The following is a 19,619-nucleotide window of genomic DNA, read 5'->3' on the forward strand; positions in this document are numbered from 1 at the left end:
TGTAAGCGGATGTTTTCCTCAGCGACCTTTGCTATGCTCGCTGAATTACCTATGTCACTTCACCAGACTCCAGAGGGATATCCTGAAGGAGCTGGGTGAAGTAGTTCAGGATCCTACAGCTGCAGGGGCTCAAGAAAAAATTGCTTCGCAGCTAGGAACCCTCAGTTCCATTGCAAACTCCTCCATGCGGCTAATATCTTATGCTGCGGATGGAGCGAGTAGAGCCGCAGGTACAGGTGTGGCTCTTAGACGCCAAGCCTGGATGCGGCTATGTGATTTTGTGGATCCCTTTAAGGCGCCCTTCACAAATTCTCCCTTTGATGGGTCAGCTTTGTTTGGCCCTCAGGTGAAGGAAACCTTGACCAGGTGCGAGCAGGACGGCAAGACTCTTTCTGCTGTTGGAGTCCGTTTTCCACCCCTTCTAGACCTTATCCCAAAGGACAGAAGGGCGGAAGATGTGGTTCCGTAAATCCCAAGGAGTCACGGATTCACGTGGTCAGTTTACCCCTAGAGGCAGAGGGGGTAACAACAACAGACGCTCTAGAGGCAGAGGGGTCCAAGAACCAGGGAAACAGGGAGCCTCTCTCTGACAAGCCCTTTCAGCATCCCTGAGGTGTTGCCTGGCTGTCCCTCCTTGGAGGCAGTCGGGGGAAGATTATCACTGTACCCAGAAGCCTGGCATTCCCTCACTCAAGACAGATGGGTACAGTCTATCATATCCAAGGGTTACATAATTCCTTTCGAGGAAAGTCCCTTCCCCTCAAGTACCCTTCCAGATGTACCACCCGGTCTAAGGGAGATTGCAGAGTCAGAAATCTCAAAACTACTGCAAAAAAGAGCCATTCAGCCTGTTACAGTAGACCATTCAGAGCCCGGAATCTACTCAAGGTTCTTTTTGGTCCCCAAAAAGACGGGAGACTGGAGACCAATATTGGATCTCAGCAGACTCAACAAGTCTGTCAGGAAGACAAGATTCCGAATGGTCACTCTTCAGTCAATTCTGCCCTTCTTACAGAAGGACAACTGGATGTGCTCAATAGATCTTCAGGATGCGTACTATCACATCAAAATTCACAAACGCTCCAGGAGATTTCTCCGCTTTCGGCTGGGGTCCAGTCATTTCCAGTTCAGAGCCCTGCCCTTTGGTCTCACTACAGCCCCAGAGTGTTCACCAAATGCATGGCAGTGGTCACGGCTCACCTGAGACGCCAAGGATTCCAGGTGTTTCCGTATCTCGACGACTGGCTCCTGTCAGCCACCACCAGGCATCAGCTCATACAAGCCAGGGATTACACAATAGACCTTTGTTCTCATTTGGGCATCTCAATCAACTTCGAAAAGTCATCCTTATCGCCTGCCAGTCTATTACCTTCATAGGCGCAAACTTAAACACTGTTCGGATGTCAGCTACCCTTACAGAACAAAGAGTTTCAGACATTCAGACTCATGTCAGGATCATTCTGGCCAGCAAGAAAATACAGGCCAGAATGGTTCTAAAGGTATTAGGTCTCATGGCTGCGGCCATTACTCTTCTTCCCCTGGCTCGATTCTACATGCCTTCTTCAGTGGATGCTGTTCACACAATGGTCATACCAGCAACTTCCAATGCGTCACCAGATTCTGGTGACACAGACATGCAAAGAGCATCTTGCTTGGTGGATCACATCGCCTCAGGTTCACCAAGGCAGGTACTTTGTACCCCCATCCCCGATAGCCACTGTCACCACGGATGCCTCCCTGATCGGGTGGGGGGGGGTCATTATCAGGGCAGGATGGTTCATGGGACGTGGCAGCTGTTCGAGTACCATCTGCACATAAATGTCCTGGAGATGAGAGCAGTGCTTTTAACGTTGCAAGCCCTCAACGACTTTCTTCCCGTAGGGACAATTGCAGTCCACACAGACAACATGTCTGTAGTTTGGTATATCAACAAACAGGGCGGAACCAAGTCCTACCCCTTGTGTCGAGAAGCGCTCAGACTATGGCAATGGGCGATCTCCTCTCATCGGTTTCTGGTAGCAACGCATATCCCTGGGAAAACCAACATTATAGCGGTCAGATTGAGCAGAGCTATCCTCATGCCTCACGAGTGGTCTCTCAAGGAATCTATAGCGGAAGAGATTTTTCTGGAATGGGGTCCATGTTGCGATCTTTTTGCTACTCCCCAAAACAGCAAATGTCCAGACTTCTTCAGCCTCTTCCCTCTATCAGGCCATCCCCCAAGAGACGCTCTGACCCAGGATTGGCCCCAGGGACTTCTTTATGCCTTCCCTCCATTTCCTCTGATCCCTCAGGTGATCCAGAAAGCTACCGTTTTGAGAGCCAAATTGATTCTCATTGCCCTTACTGGCCTCGACAAGTTTGGTTCCCGTTCCTCCATCACCTTTTGGTGCAGCCGTGGCATCTGGACCCAGTGCCAGATCTTCTGATTCACCAATCGGGTCAGCTGCACCAGTCAATCCCTTCTCTCAACCTCACAGCATGGTTGCTCCACTTCCTTCCTTAGCCAGGCTTCCTTTGATCTCTAACCCAGTTAGAGACATCATAGTAGCTTCGCTAAAATCCTCTACCAGGAGGATTTATACAAGCAAATGGAAACGTTTCTCTTATTGGGCTAAGGCCCAAAATATTGATCCTTTTACTGCCCCTGTTCAGGCAGTCCTGGACTTCTTAGCAGAGATTTTTCATGCAGGCTCCTCTTCTTCCACAGTCAGAGTTCAATTGGCTGCTATTTCCAATTTTCATGTCTGGATAGCAGATCATAATATTATGTCCCATAGGCTCTGCAGGGCCTTCTTGAAAGGAATTTTCCTACTAAAGCCTCCAATCAGGAATCCTCCTCCTCAGTGGGATCTAAATTTAGTGCTGACATCCTTGATTCTTCCCCTTCGAGCCAGCTGTTTCTTGTTCCCTGAAATATCTTTCTTGGAAAACTTTATTCCTAGTGGCTATTACATCTGCCAGGAGGGTGTCTGAACTTCATGCTCTTCGGTTCGACCCCTATTTGGTTTTTCACAAAGACAGAGTATCTTTGAGAACTAATCCAACCTTTTACCTAAGGTCGCTTCAAAGAACAATCTGAATCAATCCATTGATCTCCTGTATTTTTTCCTAACTATTCAGATAGAGCTGAACAAAAGCTACATTATCTTGATGTCCACCGTCAACTTAGATATTATTTGGACAGAACAAAAAATTTAGAAAATCTGATCAACTTTTTGTTTCCTATGCGGATAATAAAAAAGGTCTTCCTGTTTCTAAAGTGACCTTGTCCAGATGGCTTTCTTCGGTCATCTCTGAAATTTATACACTCAGGGGAAAACAGCTGTGCTCAAAACCTAAAGCACATTCAACTAGGAGCTTAGCTACTTCTACAGCTTTTCAAGCTAGACTTCCTTTGGACACTATTTGTGCAGCGGCCACTTGGGCTACTCCTCACACTTTTGTTTCCCATTACAAATTGGACTTGGCCTCCAGGGACAGAGCCAGTTTTGGCTCTACAGTCCTCAAGAGTTTGTTCCATTGAGCCACCCAGGATAGAGGTGCTAGGGACGGTCCCATCAAGCAAGAATGAAGGCGAGATTGACAACTTAACATTAAGAAGTTATGTACCTACCATAACGTTCCATGTTAGTTGTCTTCTCGCCTTCTTTCTGCGACCTCCCTCCTTCCCCTGGCCTGGACAGACCTTGTATAAGAAACTGTTATGCTGAAGACCATTCAGACCTGGTCCTTCTTCCATCTGTAAGTTTTCTTTCTTCCTTTGGGAAGTATTTTATGCTTGGTGCTATTGCCCTTTGTCAGCAAACGAGATCTGGGTACTTACCGCCTTGCATCATGGGATATGGGGCTGCCTCGAGCTGGTAAAAGTGACTCTCGAGCTTAGCAAGTGCCGAGTCGGAGCCGAGGGATCGGCTCCAAACCCATCAAGCAAGAAAGAAGGCGAGAGAAGACAACTAACATGGAACGGTATGGTAGGTACATAACTTCTTATTTTACTGTTGCTTTGATTCTGTCTTAATAGATGCTGTGATGTGGAAAAGTAGCACATGTTAAACTTGCTTGTTAAATGAAGCACCAGTTTGAGATGTGGACAAGGGAGTCTAACCTAACGTGATGCAAGTTAAACTGTGGTGAAATAGTCTTTGAGAGGCGCTAGTTTAAAATATGGCAAAACAAACCGTGTGAAGTGCAAAGTTTATACAGTTTGTTTTATTTCCATATTGCTTTGATTCTGTTGCAGTACATGCTGTAATGTGGAAAAGCACCACGTGTTAGTCGCTTGTTAAATTAAGCACCAGTTTCAGATTTAGACAGGGATGTCTGCCCTAATAAGTAAACTTGAACACTCCGATACTGGCAAAACACAGCAGCGCAAAGTGGTAGGAGTTTAACGGAAAAGTACCACCTTTTCAGTCTGGCATCAATGAAGGGATCCATCGTTGTGGGTTTGGGTCTTCCACTTGGATGTGATCTGTTATCTGGTGGTTTCATGGAGGACTTGGCATTCTAAATTCAAATCGTGCACTAGGCAATGTTTATTGCAATCGGTTAAGTTTATGCAGCTGCTGGCCATTGCACTGCCCCTCCCCTTTAATTTTGATTATTTTCTGTAAAAGTACTCTGTAGCTTTGTATAATATTTGAATGCATAAATAGAAGTAAATACTGTTTGTTTTTTTTTTTTTTTTACAAATGCTAGTAGTGCAGAATTCTTTGAAAGCCTCTTCAGCAGCTCCTGAAATTGTTTGCCTTTTCTTTTTGTTTTGTTTCAATGGACTGTTTTTCACTTTTTATGTAGACTGGTATTGCAAGGGTACCACTTGCTGGAGCTTCTGGGGGCCCAGGTATGGGCAGAGCTGCAGGGAGAGGAGTACCAGCTGGAGCACCAATGCCACAGGCACCAGCAGGACTAGCTGGTCCTGTCAGAGGAGTGGGTGGACCTTCCCAGCAGGTGAGTAGTTTTAAATTTCTAAATGTCTTTTGTAGGTTGTCGAGGTTGAGATGATTGGCAGACTGGAAGGGAAGGTGCCTTAAGGCAGATGCACTGCATATTGGTGGAAATTTGAATGTCTGTAGAAACTGGGGGAGGTAGAAAAGATACGGCTGTCAAGCAGAGTGTTGACCTGCCTTTGAGGTGATTGGAAAAGGCCTCTTGGTGTGCTGGGGGGGGGGGGGGTGCTTCCTACTTGCATAACTTGTGGAGGCTATGGAGTTTGTAGAAAACTTGCCATTCTTGTCACATAATTTGTTTTCTCAGTAACTAAAGGGTTTTCCCACTGAATGTTTTTCCCACTAAGGAGATAAACGAATGCATCTCATCCTGTAGTAAAAACAGGTGTATACCAAACATTGCTACTGGGGGGGGGGGGCTGTCAGGTATGAAGCATGCGTCTGAAAGATGTTTGGGTAATAATAAAAATATTCCAGTTAACCTGGTAGGTGGGCATACTTGAAATGGAATGTACGTTCTGTATAAAGAAGATTCTTGTGCTCTAACACCAGTGAGTTACTGTTCTTTCTTTCTTTAGGTGATGACTCCACAGAGTCGTGGCGCAGTAGCTGCTGCAGCAGCAGCTGCAACTTCTAGTATTGCAGGAGCCCCTACACAGTATCAGCCAGGTCGAATGGCTCCTTTGCCTCCAATGGCCAGAACGACAACTGCCCCTCCACCAGGTAAGTCTCGTACTGATGGGTGTGAAACCCTTTTTCAGATATCCTGTGAAAGAAGTACTTGAGTGAACAGTGCTGTGTATATATAGAAAAGAGGAATGCCTTCTTTGTTTGTCAACTTCTGTATTTTCATAATTTGTGCATTTATAGTTAACCACATTTCAACTTGACTACAAAAAATTATCTGCAGGCCAAATAAGCTGTAGGCTGTTTTAGTCTACAAGCCCGTGTGCTACTTAAAGTACTCGACTGGCTAGATGTCCTATTCTCATGTTGCAGTATTCTCGCTTTGGTGGGGGAGGGGATCTACGTCAAACTCGTTTACCAAAGCTTAAGCCTGGCTGCTGTAAGGTATATGGAACATCCCACAGGTTGCATAAACTGTGGACCACAAATGTAATGTCCGCATGCACAGACCTTTGTCAGATGTCACCTTGCTCATTCTGCTCCGTGCTACTTTCTGCGCTAAAGATAAGTACCCCATTGGGGCATCTTTCCTTATTTTTTTGCTAAGCTTAGGTTGCTGTTTATCTGTTAGATTGTTCTGTCAATATCCTCTAGGAAGGGAGTGGAAGTGTGGTCTGCAAATTCTGCACAAAGATTCACATGACTTCTGCTTGTTTTGTTTAGGGCAGTCCCATAACCATACAGCTTGTAAAGTCTGCCAGTCGTTTGTCCCAAAGACCCTATTCAGCTGTCTGGTAGCTCTCAACTGTTTGTAGAAAACTAACGCCTTACCTTTGCTTTGGATCCTGAATCTGCTTCCGACTTCACATGTCCTGCCAGCTACCAGTCTAGGGACTGAGGAATGTCTAGTACCCGCCAAAGTCGCTATTCCTGTTTCAGAAGCTGCCCTGTGGAGATGTTCTTCATCTCACATTGCTGCAGTCCTTACTTATGGGTAGTCCGCTGTCCTCGGTCGGCCCGAATACCAAAGTATTAGGCTGACGTCGGTCATGGGCGCTTAGATCTGACATCAGAGCGTCAGGGTATAAAGGCGCATGACCGACGTCATATCCTCAGTCTTTTTTGCCGCATGGTCCGATGCAGAAGCAGCGTTGCAAGTGCCGTTCGGCGTTCTGAAATTTTCGTTTCGAGTTTGACCGATACCAAGTTGGGCTAAGTACCCGTTGGGGAATATTTTTGTTTTTCTTGCCTCAGTTACTTGCGGATGTCAGAAAAGTGAATAATTGTATTTCTTGTGGGAAACTGATACCGCATAGGGATTACCACTCGCTTTGTATTCCTTGTTTGGGACCGGAGCACGACTTAGTCGGGTGTCGGTTTTGTGCTAGGTTTAATAAGCACTATAAAACGGAGGTTAGATTGCGCTAGGTTAGTCTTTGGCAAGAGGTGTAATTATAATATGCCGTCGGATGTTCCGGCGCCTGCTTCTACTAAGAAGCGCAAAGACAAATCTTTAAAGCCTAGGCAGGATGATTCGTCCGTTTCGGACGCCGGACCTTTAGAAGCTACAGCTGAACTGGTGGATCCGGCTGAAGTTTCTGTTGAGTCCCAGGGGGAAACTTTGATTTTACAGGATGTGGCCTCTCAGGAGGCAGGTCAGGCTGAAGGGGCCTCTCAGGTTACTATTCTCCCTTCTATGCCTAAGGTGGTTAGGCCTTCTGCTACTGTTTCTAAGGCTCCTTCTAAGGGCAGGTCTGTCTTGCCTTCCTCTGGTGTCAGTTCTGGTTCTTCAGGGTCTGTGCCTAAAAAGCACATGCTTAAAATGGCAGAGGATTTGATTACTTTAATTAGAGGATCTGAAGTAGGATATTCATTTGTCTGCAACCTGTGGTTATGGATCCGACATCGGATCCGAACCGGCATGGTTTTCCAGCTATGGATCCAAGCTCTCAGCTCCTCCCCTCACCCATAATGCCCTGCTCTACCCTCATGACCTCAGATCCAGTTTGCCGCGCTGGTAACTGGATGTGGGTACATAGCTCTCAGCTAAGTGAACTCTTTTCTTGTTTAAAAATAGAAAATTTTTTGATTCTTTGACTAAATTTGTGTGAAAGTATTAGGTTTCCCTTTAATATAAACTATTTTGAGTTTATTTTAAGTTAAAGTAAATAATTTTTATTCCCTCCCCTCGCTGTTGCGTAGAGTGTGTGTGTAGGCCTGTGTGTTTTTTGTTTAAGTTACTTTCTGTAACTTTAGGTATTATAGATTATGGCTGACCAGCCTAAATCTATATTTTCGAAATGCTCGAGTGTGGCCATAAGCTCTCACGGCTGATGGCCACACTTGGTGTGTTAAGTGTCTTGGGGTTGAACACCTCACATCTGGTTGTTCCATTTGTGCAGGGTTCAACCCCAGGGCACTGAGGGAGCGGAGGTCCAAGCTGGTCTTGGCGGGTCTTTACCGCCAGACTCGGCTCCGGCCTCCGCTCTTCGGGACTACTGTGCCTGCAGTTGTTCCCCTGTGGCACCCCCTCCTGCTCCTGGGACTCAAACTCCCGCTTCTGGAGAGGAGAGGGATGCTGCTAAGGACGGAGGAGAAGCACCTGCGGCGGGGCGAGACCTCTGTTTCGGCCCCGCCAGCCAAGCTGGCTTCTCCCCTCCGTTGTCGGTTCGGTCTCCTCCTTCTCGCTCCGGTCCCCTGTGTGCTTCTCACGGGTCCTGAGGAGGAGGAGACCCGATCTCCGTCGAGGCTATCGAGGAGGCACTCCAGGCCTACCTCGGTAGCCTCTTCAGATCTACCCATAGCCTTTCTGATGCTGATCTGGACCGGATGATGAGAAGGTTCATCCAGGCCCAGATGCAGATGGGAGCGCTCTTGCCTCCCCTCCGGGAGCTCAACACCCTTTTAAGCCTATTGCTCCTTCTCCGACCGCTATCCGGGTTCGAGCAACTGAGCCGAGCAGCCGGGCGGGGAAGGTCGGAGCCGATAGTACTTGGTACCGGACCCGACCCTGCCCTCGAAAGCGTCGGACCCGATCTCGGAGCCTGGATCCGAGCCGGATCCGGGGATCAGTGCTCCTTGGCGCAGTCTGTGTCGGAGCGCACTGTCCCTTGGATCCGAGTGCTTGGCGCCGGCCGATCCACTCTCGGATCCGAGGGGAGCAGATTGTCGGATCCTTTGGTCGAGGTCGGCTCCCCCTTTGATGTAGTGGAGAGGGCTCTGTTGAGGGTCTCCGGACCCCGGCACTTGCCGCTCGTCCGCTCCCTCTGCACTGGGCCAGGCTTCCACCATCCGGCCCCTGGGACAGCCCGTTTCTGTGCCCCAAGTTGCTCCTATGGAGCAAATTGCTGCTGAGGACTCCTCTGACAGCCCCCAGAGGAGGCCCTCAAGCATAACATGCAAAAGGAGGCACATTGACTCCCCGAGTCTCTCACAGAAGACACGGACTTGGAGGAAGGAAGGCTCCCCACGGTCACCCCGAGGATGTCTCCTTTGGAGACATCATGGAAATGCTCCGTATTAGGGGTGGTCTGCCCCAAGTCTTCCTCGGACGAGTCCGTGTTCTTGGAGGCATTTGAAACGGGCCCGTCTACCTCTTGGGTGTCCCCTGCCGACCCCTGGTGGACCTTATTACCACCTGGGCGTGGAAGGAACCGCACACCGTGGAGCCAATTCCCAAAACACGGGATAGGATACTTAGTCCCCTCCGACAGGACCCATTGGAGTAAGGGGCCTCCTGTAGATGCCATGTTGATGGCGGCCACAAAGAGGGAACAGGGTCAGGAGAGTCCCTGAGTCCAGCCACCGAGGGAGGAGTCTCGGATGAAGGAGCGCTTGGGGAAGCGGATGTTCAGTTGGAGAACCTTCTAGTTAAGGGTGCTGAACTATTTGCAACATGTTATTCAGATGTATCGAGATCTTATTAAGGAATACGCTGCATCCCCTGAGTCCATTTCGAGGAGGACAGAGTTCTGCACTCCACCAAAATGGCCACTCTTAGGTCAGTTACAAATACTTCTATGCTACTCCCATGCAGGCGCCGCTAGAGCTGCGGGACAGGACTGGTCACTAGACGCCAGGCCTGGCTCCGTCACGATTTTTCTGAGCCCTTCAAGGCGTTTTTGAACGCCCCTTTGATGGTTCTGCTCTGTTTGGCAAGACCGTTCGCGAGCGTTGACCCAGAGCGAGAAGGACGGAAGACGCTGTCTGCCGTGGAATCCGCTTCTCTGCACCCCAGAGGCCCTATTCTAGGAACCAAAAGGGTCAGAAGAAGATGTGGTTCGAAGTCGCAGCAGTCCCAGCCTGCTCCGGACAACCAGTCCTTCCGTGGCAGAGGAGGACAAGGAGGACGCCGCCCTAGAGGCAGAGGGGCTCCCAGAAACTTCGGGTCCAGGGAACCTTTCTCTGAACGGCCCGCAGCAACCCTGAGGGTTGCCCGACTGCTCTACTCTGGAGGCAGTCGGGACGTTCCGGGGCACCTAGCGGCATGGGAGTCCATAACATCGGACCGCTGGGTTCTCCAAATCATATCCAGGGATATCGCATTCCTTTCCTTCACCTTCCAAAGTTGAAGTCCCTCCCAGACATCCCACCCGGTCAACGGAGGCCGCTTTGGCAGAAATTGGCCATCTGCTAAAGAAAGAGCCATCCAGCCCGTTCCCCAGACCAGATCGGATCAGGGTTCTACTCCAGATTCTTTTAGTGCCAAAAAGACGGGGAACTAAGACCAATCCTAGACCTCTCTCTTGAATCTGGCAGTCCCCAAAGAAAAATTCGAATGGTCACTCTGCAATCTATTCTCCCCTTCTGGGAGAAAATCACTGGATGTGCTCGATAGATCTCAAGGACGCCAGACTACCACATCCTGATGGACAGGCGCCCAGGAGGTTTCTCCGCTTCGGCTGGGAGCCAGTCACTACCAGTTCGGGTCCTTCCCTTTGGTCTCACCACAGCCCCCAGGGTGTTCACCAAAGTACTAGCAGTGGTAGCGGCCCACCTGAGGCTTCAGGGGGTGCAGGTCTTTCCCTACCTGGACGACTGGCTCCTTACCGCAACAAGGCATCTACTTCTCTTGGCGAGACTCCTTTCTCCATCTTGCTCCATTTCTGGGCATCACAATAAATACAAAAGTCCAACCTGGCCCACACAGCTCTTAGATTTCATAGGGGCCAGACTAGACACAAGGAGTTTACGAGCCTTCCTCACTGCGGACAGAGTTCTAAATCTGCAGCTCCAGGTGCGGGCCATTCTCCATTCAAGTTCTGTTCCAGGGGAGTTGGTCCTGAGGGCTCTAGGGTCCATGGCTGCTATAAGCACTTCTTCCTCTTGCCAGGCTCAATATGCATTCTGCAGTGGACGCCTTAGTACAGTGGTCATACCTTGCTCTCCCCATGCATCATCCCATAGCGATCAGCAAGGCTTGCAAGCGTCCCTCTTGTGGTGGCTCCATTCCCCGGATCTCCACGAGGGTCCCATTTTGTGCTTCTCCCCTCGCCACGGTGACCACGGATGCCTCCCGCCTCGGGTGGGGGCACTTTTGGGCGGACAGTCCAAGGCACGTGGAACGATTCAGAGACCTTACTGCATATCAATGTTCTAGAGATGAGAGCAGTGCTCTTAGCGTTGCTAGCACTTCAGGACTTTCTTCCCTTGGGAACAATTGCGATTCAATCGACAACATGTCTGTTGTCTGGTACATCAACAAGCAAGGGGAACAAGGTCTTACCCTCTTTGTCGGGAAGCCATGAGAGTTTGGGAATGGGCAATCTCCACCAATCGCTTTCTCATAGCAACGCACATTCGGTCGGTCCAACATCCTAGCGGACAAGCTCAGTCGCACCATTCTGACCCCTTACGAGTGGTCTCTCAATTGTCAAGTAGCGGAGCATATTCGCCGCAGTGGGGAACCCCTTCATGCGATCTTTTGCTTCTCCCTCAAACACCAAGTGCGACAGTTTTTTAAGCTCTAATACCTCCTCCGGAGGTACCCCAAGAGACGCTCTGGTGCATGCTTGGCCACCCGGTCTTCTGTATGCCTATCCACCCTTGCCTCTGATGCTGCAAGTTCTTCAGAAAGCCTCTCGGTGGGTTGCAGAATGATTCTCATTGCTCCATTCTGGCCCCGACAGAGCTGGTTCCCTTCCTAAGGTCTCACTCTGTGAATCCTCCTTGGATTCTAGATCCCATCCGGATCTGATATCCCATCCATCCTGCATTCCTCCTCGAACCTGGACAACCTGAAGCTGACCGCTTGGCTGCTCCAGTTCCACTCTTGATAAGGACTCCGGTATTTCTTCACCGTAAAGGCTATTTTGGTGGCGGCTCATAAACCATCCACTAGAAAGGTTTACAAGCAAATGGAAACGTTTCTCTGTGTGGGCGGGGCAAGGCCTGAATCCCTTCACGGTTCCTCTCCCTGTAGTGCTTGATTTTCTAACCTCTCTCTTTAATGATGGTGCCAGCAGTTCCACAGTCAAAGTTCAACTGGCGGCAATTTCTCACTATCACATTGGTCAAGATTCTAATCCTGTTATGTCAGCCAAATTGTGTAAAACATTTCTTAAAGGTACTTTTCTTCTCAGGCCTCCTATAAAACAAGCAGTTCCTCCTTGGGACCTTTCTTTGGTCCTACAGGCCTTGACCGCCCCTTCGAGCCCGCGGCTACGGTGGATCTTAAGTTCTTGTCCTACAAGACAGCCTTTTTGGTAGCCATTACATCAGCCAAGAGTTTCTGAACTTCAAGCTTTATCAGCTAAACCTCCTTACTTGGTATTTCATCCGGACCGTGTCTCCCTCAGGACCAATCCGTCCTTCCTTCCTAAAATCGCTTCTGAAGCAAACATCAATCAATCCATTAACCTCCCTGTTTTCTTCCCTAAATATGAAAACAAAGGTGAATATAAGCTACATTCACTAGATGTTCACAGGCAACTTAGATTTTATCTCAACAGGACAGCTGGTCATAGGCAATCCGACCAGCTGTTTATTTCCTTTGCAAATTTCAATTTGGGCAAGCCAATTTCTAAAGTTTCTCTGTCCGCTGGATTTCACAGTGCATTTTATTGGCTTAAAGCGTCAGGAAGGCCGCACGGGGGTGTTCATGCCCATTCAACCCGGTCAGTATCTACCTCGGCAGCCTTCAAGGCTAGGATTCCTCTAGATGATATTTGTGCAGCAGCCACGTGGGCTTCATCTCATACATTTATTTCCCACTATAAGTTGGATCTTGCATCTAGGGGTAGAGCATCCTTTGGCTCCACGGTGCTCGAATATCCTTCCATGATGGCCCAAGATTCAGGTAGCTGGGGACTCTGTCCCACAGGTTGCAGACAAATGAATATCCTACTTCAGATTTAGAAGTTTATGTACTCACCATAACGTTCCATCTGAGTAGGTGTATTCATTTGTCTGCAACTCATCCCTCCTATCCCCTGGCCTTTCAGTTTCCTGCATATTCTTTGTTACCCTTTTTAGGGTATTGTTGCTTTGGCAAACTCGATCTGAGGTCATGAGGGTAGAGCAGGGCATTATGGGTGAGGGGAGGAGCTGAGAGCTTGGATCCATAGCTGGAAAACCATGCCGGTTCGGATCCGATGTCGGATCCATAACCACAGGTTGCAGACAAATGAATACACCTACTCAGATGGAACGTTATGGTGAGTACATAACTTCTAATTCTATTCCCCCTCCTGATAAAAGGCCCAGGATGGAGCCAGAGTTGGAAAGTTTGGGGCAGGCCTCAGATGATTCAGAGTCTTCTGCTGAAGACATTCAAGATTTCCCTCCTTATTCTGATTCTGATGCAGAGGATTCCACTCCTTCTCCTCCAGAGGATTTTTCATTTTCAGAAACTCTGCATTCCATGAGGGAGCATTTTCAGTGGGAGGGACAGGATTACTCTGATTCACGGAAGAGACTTAGGGAGTTCTTGTTTTTACCACAGCATAGACCCTTAGCTATACCTCCGGTTTTGGATGTTGTTTCAGATGTTTTTTCAGAAGCTTCCCTTAATCCAGATTCTGTGCCTCCTGCCCCAGTTAAACCAGACAGGTATTACAGGGTGCCTGAGGCTCATAAATATCTGTATAAGAGTCCTAGGGCGGACCCAGAAACTATTAGTCAGGGGCCTAAGGGTGTTAGAGCCTCTGTTAAGAATCCGGTTCCTCTGGATAAGGAAGCTAGAGCTTTGGATAGATGGGGTAAGAAGGTGTATACCTCTTCTACTTTAGCAATGAGAGCTTTGAACTGCCAGTTTCATATGTTGAAGTATCAGAATTTCCTCCTTTCTCAGCTAAGGTCTAAAGTGTATGCTTTGGCAGAGGGCATAGAGTGTAAAGAATTGCAGGATTTAGTGCATGTTTCTGAACAGGTGGGTAAGCACTCTTTGCAATGTGGTTTTGATGCTTTACAGGCTTCTTCTAGGGTGGCTGCCACTGGTTCAGTTATTCAGAGGCACGCCTGGCTTAAGGATCAGAATTTGTCTGAGCATGTTAAGTCTAGAATTCTGGATGCCCTTTACAGTCTGAAGTTTTGTTTGGTCCTCCTGTGGAGTCAGTCTTAAAGAAAATGGAAGACAAGGCTAAGTCTATGCAGACTGTTAAAGTTTTTTGCAGGTACAACCTCCAAAGTTTAGTAGAAATTGGCCTACTAAGGGGTGGACGTACCCTTCTTCTGATTCTCAGTCTAGGGGTAGATCTAGGGTAGGGGCAGAGCTCAGAGTACTTTCAAGCCGAGACAATGGAGTTCACCTGCTCAATCTGCTGGTGAGGGCAGGGGCCAGTCCTTTCGTAAACAGGCCCAATGACCTACATTTTCAGCTGCCAGATTCTTCTTGCCTGGCAGCTCCTTTGGGAGGAAAGTTGGCTCTTTTCAAGCAAAATTGGCATTTAGTCACCCAGGACAAATGGGTATTGGACATTATAAACCGAGGTTACAAGTTCTATTTCCATACCATGCCTCCTTTCAAAGGCATGCCAGACGTCCTCCTCGGCAAAGGATAGAGGCTCACCAACAAATTTCTTTACTTCTTCAAATAGGAGCTATACAGCCAGTTCCTCTGTCAGAAGTGGGCCTAGGATTTTATTCTCGCCTGTTTCTAGTTCCAAAGAAAGGGAACACGTGGAGACCAATTTTGGATTTATCTATCCTCAACACTTACCTGGACATTCCAAAGTTCAAGATGCTGACTTTACAACAACTTTTACCTCTGTTGGGAAAAGATCACTGGATGGTTACTCTGGACCTCAAAGAGGCTTACCTTCATGTTCCTATCAGGCCCAGTTGCAGGAGGTACCTGCGTTTTCGGGCTGGAAATTTACATTATCAGTTCTCTGCATTGCCCTTTGGCTTATCTACTGCGCCCAGAGTGTTCACAAAGGTTCTGGCTCCAGTGATAGCATTTTTCAGACTAAGAGGAATACAGATTTATCCTTATTTGGACGATTGCCTGATTTATTGCACAAGAAAAGGACGAACTTCTTCATCTACAGTATGTGATGGCAGTGTTAAGATGCCTAGGGTATTCTGTGAACGAAACAAAGTCCAGTCTAGTACCCTCTCAGGACATGTGCTTTCTGGGTGTGAGACTGAATACAGCTTCCCAGATGGCCTTTTTGACCCCGGACAAACAAAGAAGCCTTTCTCTTTATTTCCATCAAATGTCTCTACGGTCCAGGCTGACTGCAAGGACAGTCCTTCAAGCCTTCTGGTGCTTCCCAATGCCAAATTGCATATGAGGAAGCTTCAATGGTATCTCAAAAATGTATGGACACAGCACTGCCAAGATCTAGACACTGTCATTCAGATAATACCTTGCATTCGGAAGGAGTTTTTGTGGTGGGCTCGGGAATGTCACCTAAACAAGGGACTCTGTGACCCGGCCAGAGGCGAGTCAGATTCTAACGACAGATGCCTCGGACAAGGCTTGGGGAGCACACCTCAATGGAAAATGGGTGCAAAACACGTGGCCTGTCAAACTCCAACATTTGCATATCAACTTGAAGGAAATGTTAGCAGTCCAGTTTGCATTGATGGCTTTCAAAGATTTACTTCACCCAGGGCAGGTGTTGATTCAAACAGACAACACTACTGTCATGTGGTACATCAACAAGCAGGGGGGAACCCATTTTTACCCTCTTTGCAGGCAAGCGATGATTCTGTGGGAAACTGCTCTCAATCTACACCTCAATCTTCAGGCAAGGTTTCTACCAGGAGCACAGAACTCCTTAGATGTATTGAGCAGACAAATAGTGGATCCTCACGAGTGGAAATTGGATCCTCATGTATTTCAACAGTTGAGTGTTATGGGGAACTCCAGACATAGATCTGTTCGCTTCTCCACTAAATTACCAGTTGCCAAAGTTTTGCACAAAAATGTTTCATCACACAGCTTGGAAGGTGGACGCTCTATCATTCAGTTGGAACAATCTGCATGTATATGCCATTCCACCTCTGCCTCTTCTTCCCAAGGTACTCTTGAAGGCCAGACAAGACAAGCCAACCATGATTTTGATAGCACCGGATTGGCCTCGACAACACTGGTACCCACTACTGAGGAGCTTAGTATGAGAACCTCCATGGCCTCTGCCTTTGATTCCGCACTTTTTATCACAAGAGGACAGTCACTTCCTCAATGTCAAGATTCAGTCTCTGCATCTAACAGCCTGGCATATTCTGTTTTAGACTCTGGAGGGTCTCAGCTTCCACAACAAGTTTTGAATGTTATTTTGGAGGCCAGGAGGCCTAGTACCAGGAAAGTTTACGCTGATAAATGGAGGAGATTTTTTATTTGGAGCAAAGGAAAGGACTTTGATGTCTCCAAACCTGATTTAAGTGTTGCTCTTCAATATCTTACTGAGTTATTGGACAAGGGTTTGTCTTTCTCCTCAAAGGTCCATGCTGCAGCCATTTCTGCTCACTATGATTGTGACCCTCCTTTATTCTCTCATCCTTGGTTTAAGCAATTTCTTAGAGGGGCAAGAATATAAGACCCCCACGAGCTCCTACTCCTGCTTGGGATCTCAATTTTGTGTTGGAAAAACTTACTCTACAACCTTTTGAGCCTGCAGCTACTGCCAAGTTAAAGTATTTGTCATGGAAAACTGCTTTTTTGTTGGCCATTACCTCTGCAAGAAGGGTTTCTGAATTACAGGCCTTCATGGCAGTGGAGCCTTTCCTGATTTTTCATAAGGATAGGGTATCTTTGCGTACTAATCCTTCCTTTATGCCTAAGGTGGTTTCTAGTGTGGCCTTAAATCAAACTATTCATTTGCCTACTTTTTATGCAAACCCCCAAAATAAAGGGGAGAAAATTTTGCATACTTTGGATATTCACAGGCAGTTGCGTTATTATTTGAGCAGAACCAAAGAGTTCAGACAGTCTCAGCAATTGTTTGTTTCTTTTTCTTTGGGTTCACAGGGTAAACCTGTTTCAAAACAAACTATTTCTAAATGGATTGGGTTTTGTATTTTGTTATTCCCATCATGGTAAGGAGATTCCTGCTGGAATCTGGCCTCATTCCACTAGGGCTACTGCTACTTCTACGGCCTTTCTAAGGGGGGTAGCTACAAAAGACATTTTGGAGGCAGCTACTTGGAGTTCAGTGCATACCTTTTCTAAACATTACCACCTTCCTCTTTATTCTAAGTCTAGGGCTGGATTTGCCACTGCAATTTTACAGGGCATTTTAGCGGCCCCTAATGCTTTATGATTTTTACCATCCTCCCTTTCCCGTTGCTTTGGGATTCTACCCATAAGTAAGGACTGCAGCAATGTGAGATGAAGAACATAGTACAGTTTTGTACCTACCATAAATGTAGATGTTCGAAGATCCACATTGCTGCAGTCCAATTTACCCTCCCTCCTTCCCCACTGTAGTTAGACTTGGTGTTATGCTTTAGGTGATGGTTGTTGGGCATGTTTTTGGGAGGTATTCTGTTTTTGGCTGTGGCCTTTTCTGGTTTGGCCTTCTGACATCTGGGGCAAGAAAAGACTGAGGATATGACGTCTGTCATGCGCCTTTATACCCTGACGCTCTGATGTCAGATCTAAGCGCCCATGACCGACATCAGCCTAATACTTTGGTATTCGGGCCGACCGAGGACAGCGGACTACCCATAAGTAAGGACTGCAGCAATGTGGATCTTCGAACATCTACATTTATGGTAGGTACAAAACTGTACTTTTCCTGCAACGTGTCTCTGCCAATGTCTGGGGGGGGGGGGGGGGGGATTTCCCGTATGGCTGCTGTTAGCTTCTTCTGAGGAGGACACTACAACCCCAGGACTCCAGCCTCAGACAACTCAAGATGCCTTCACTCTAAAGAAAACAAAAAATTAGGCATTTGTCTTCCCGGTGGAAGATCAGCCTGACTGGCAAGCATTTTCGCAATCACACACAAGGCCTTTATGGCCTTGAGGCCTACTGCCTCACAAACTCCTGCCCTGCTGGCTCCATTCCTCCTCCCCCTCAGACTCTCTACCTGCCAGCTGGCCTGTCCCTTGGAATACTTGAGTCTCCCTCTCCCTTTGCTATTCCTCCTGTGATTCCTGCGTACTTGGACACCTTTGTCTTTGCTTCCAAGACCCCAGAATCCCAGCCACCAGCCCCAAAAGGACCACAGATGGGTTGTAAAAGGTTCTGGATTATAATCTTGTCTAACTTCCCATTACAGACCCTGCTGTGATTGCTGTGGCAGCCGACAGACTAGGCAGATCCTTTTCTCTGCTGCTGTCAGATAAGGACAGTAAGGTGATGGACAGGCTAGGAAAGACTTACACTTCCTCAGCCTTGGCCTTTAGGGCCATCAATTACCAGCCTTGGCCTGTAGGGCCATCAATTACCAGACTCTAAAGTATGCCCTAGAGCTAGTTTCCCAGGCCTGTAGTCTACTCTCCTCTATGCCTGACTCCCCACCTAAGCCTAGAGTTGCCTCAAAACTTTCTTTAGCAGCGCAAGTAGGCAGGCATTCAATAAAATGCATCTTCAATGCTGCTTGAAGCCTCGGACAGGTCAGCTGCATCTGCTTCTGTTTTGCATAGGTATTCCTGGCTCGGACTTCAAACTCTGCCTAATGACTTCAAAAACAGATCTTGGATGTCCCCTGGATGACCAGTTCCTTTTTGGTAAGCAATCTGCAGAACTTTTCGAAATATGCAGGAAAAAATGTAAAAACTGCAGGATCTGAAGCATCTGCTTGTATCCCCCAGATGTCCTTCAAGGATGCATCTGCAGTCATAACATATGGGTTGTCCTGCCTCAGGCAGCCCTTCGGTTGGCTGGATTCCAAAGTCTGGGTCTGGCCTTGGCTGATGTCGCACCTTTCCCAACGTCAGAGCGTCTGGAGTATAAAAGCATCAGCCGACGCCATTTTCCTCAGTCTTTCTTGCCGCGTGGTGCCCGAAGCAGCTGTTCGCTCGGTCAGATCCAGCGATTTCAGCTACCGAAGACTTCAAAAAAGTTAAGTACCTCGTTGGGGACTCTTTCTTGCCTCAGCCGATGTCCGATAAAGTAAATAATTGTTTAACTTGTGGGAAACAAATACCTCATAAGGATTTCCATTCCTACTGCCTTCCTTGCTTAGGCCCAGACCACGACGTATCGTCCTGTTCAGCCTTTGCTTCCTTCAACCGACGAACTCTTAGACGTCGGTCGGAGTTTGCAGAGGAATTTTTTGGGGCTAGTTTTGCATATAAAATGCAGTCAGACCCCGACATCACATTTAGTGCAAAAACGGAACAAGTGGCGTATTGTTTCAGCTAAAACCACCGTAAAGCCTACCGCGAGTGTCTCTGTTTCGGCCGAAACAGAGTCCTCGGAGATTCCTTCCGAATCCACTCAACTGACCACCGCAACCCGGGAGGCCCCGGCTGAGTCGGCTACCAAGATACCTACCGAAACCAGTGTCCAGGATTTGTCCGACACCGTTCCTTTGGACATATCTACTCCTGCACGTGGGGCAGCTAGGCCCCCTGCTTCCATGTCCATTAAGGCCTTCTCCAGGGCTAAAGCTGCTAAACTTTCTAAAGCTTTGCCTCCCAAGA

General features: G+C 48.0%; 1 protein-coding gene across 1 annotated transcript in view; it reads left to right on the forward strand.

The window, feature by feature from the left end:
- Positions 1-4,799: 4,799 nt before the first annotated feature.
- The window catches only part of LOC122816262 (small nuclear ribonucleoprotein-associated protein B'-like), a gene marked incomplete at its 3' end in the record, with an annotated part of 55,785 nt that continues 40,965 nt past the window's right edge, over positions 4,800-19,619 (forward strand). The window contains exons 1-2 of the mRNA XM_044089000.1: positions 4,800-4,953; positions 5,531-5,675. Of these exons, the coding sequence (XP_043944935.1) occupies positions 4,849-4,953; positions 5,531-5,675 (250 nt within the window). The remainder of the gene's footprint in view (positions 4,954-5,530; positions 5,676-19,619) is intronic.

The sequence above is a fragment of the Protopterus annectens genome, chromosome 12.part0 (assembly GCF_019279795.1).
Source record: "Protopterus annectens isolate FY-2018-M chromosome 12.part0, PAN1.0, whole genome shotgun sequence".
In the NCBI taxonomy this organism is placed as follows: Eukaryota; Metazoa; Chordata; order Ceratodontiformes; family Protopteridae; genus Protopterus; species Protopterus annectens.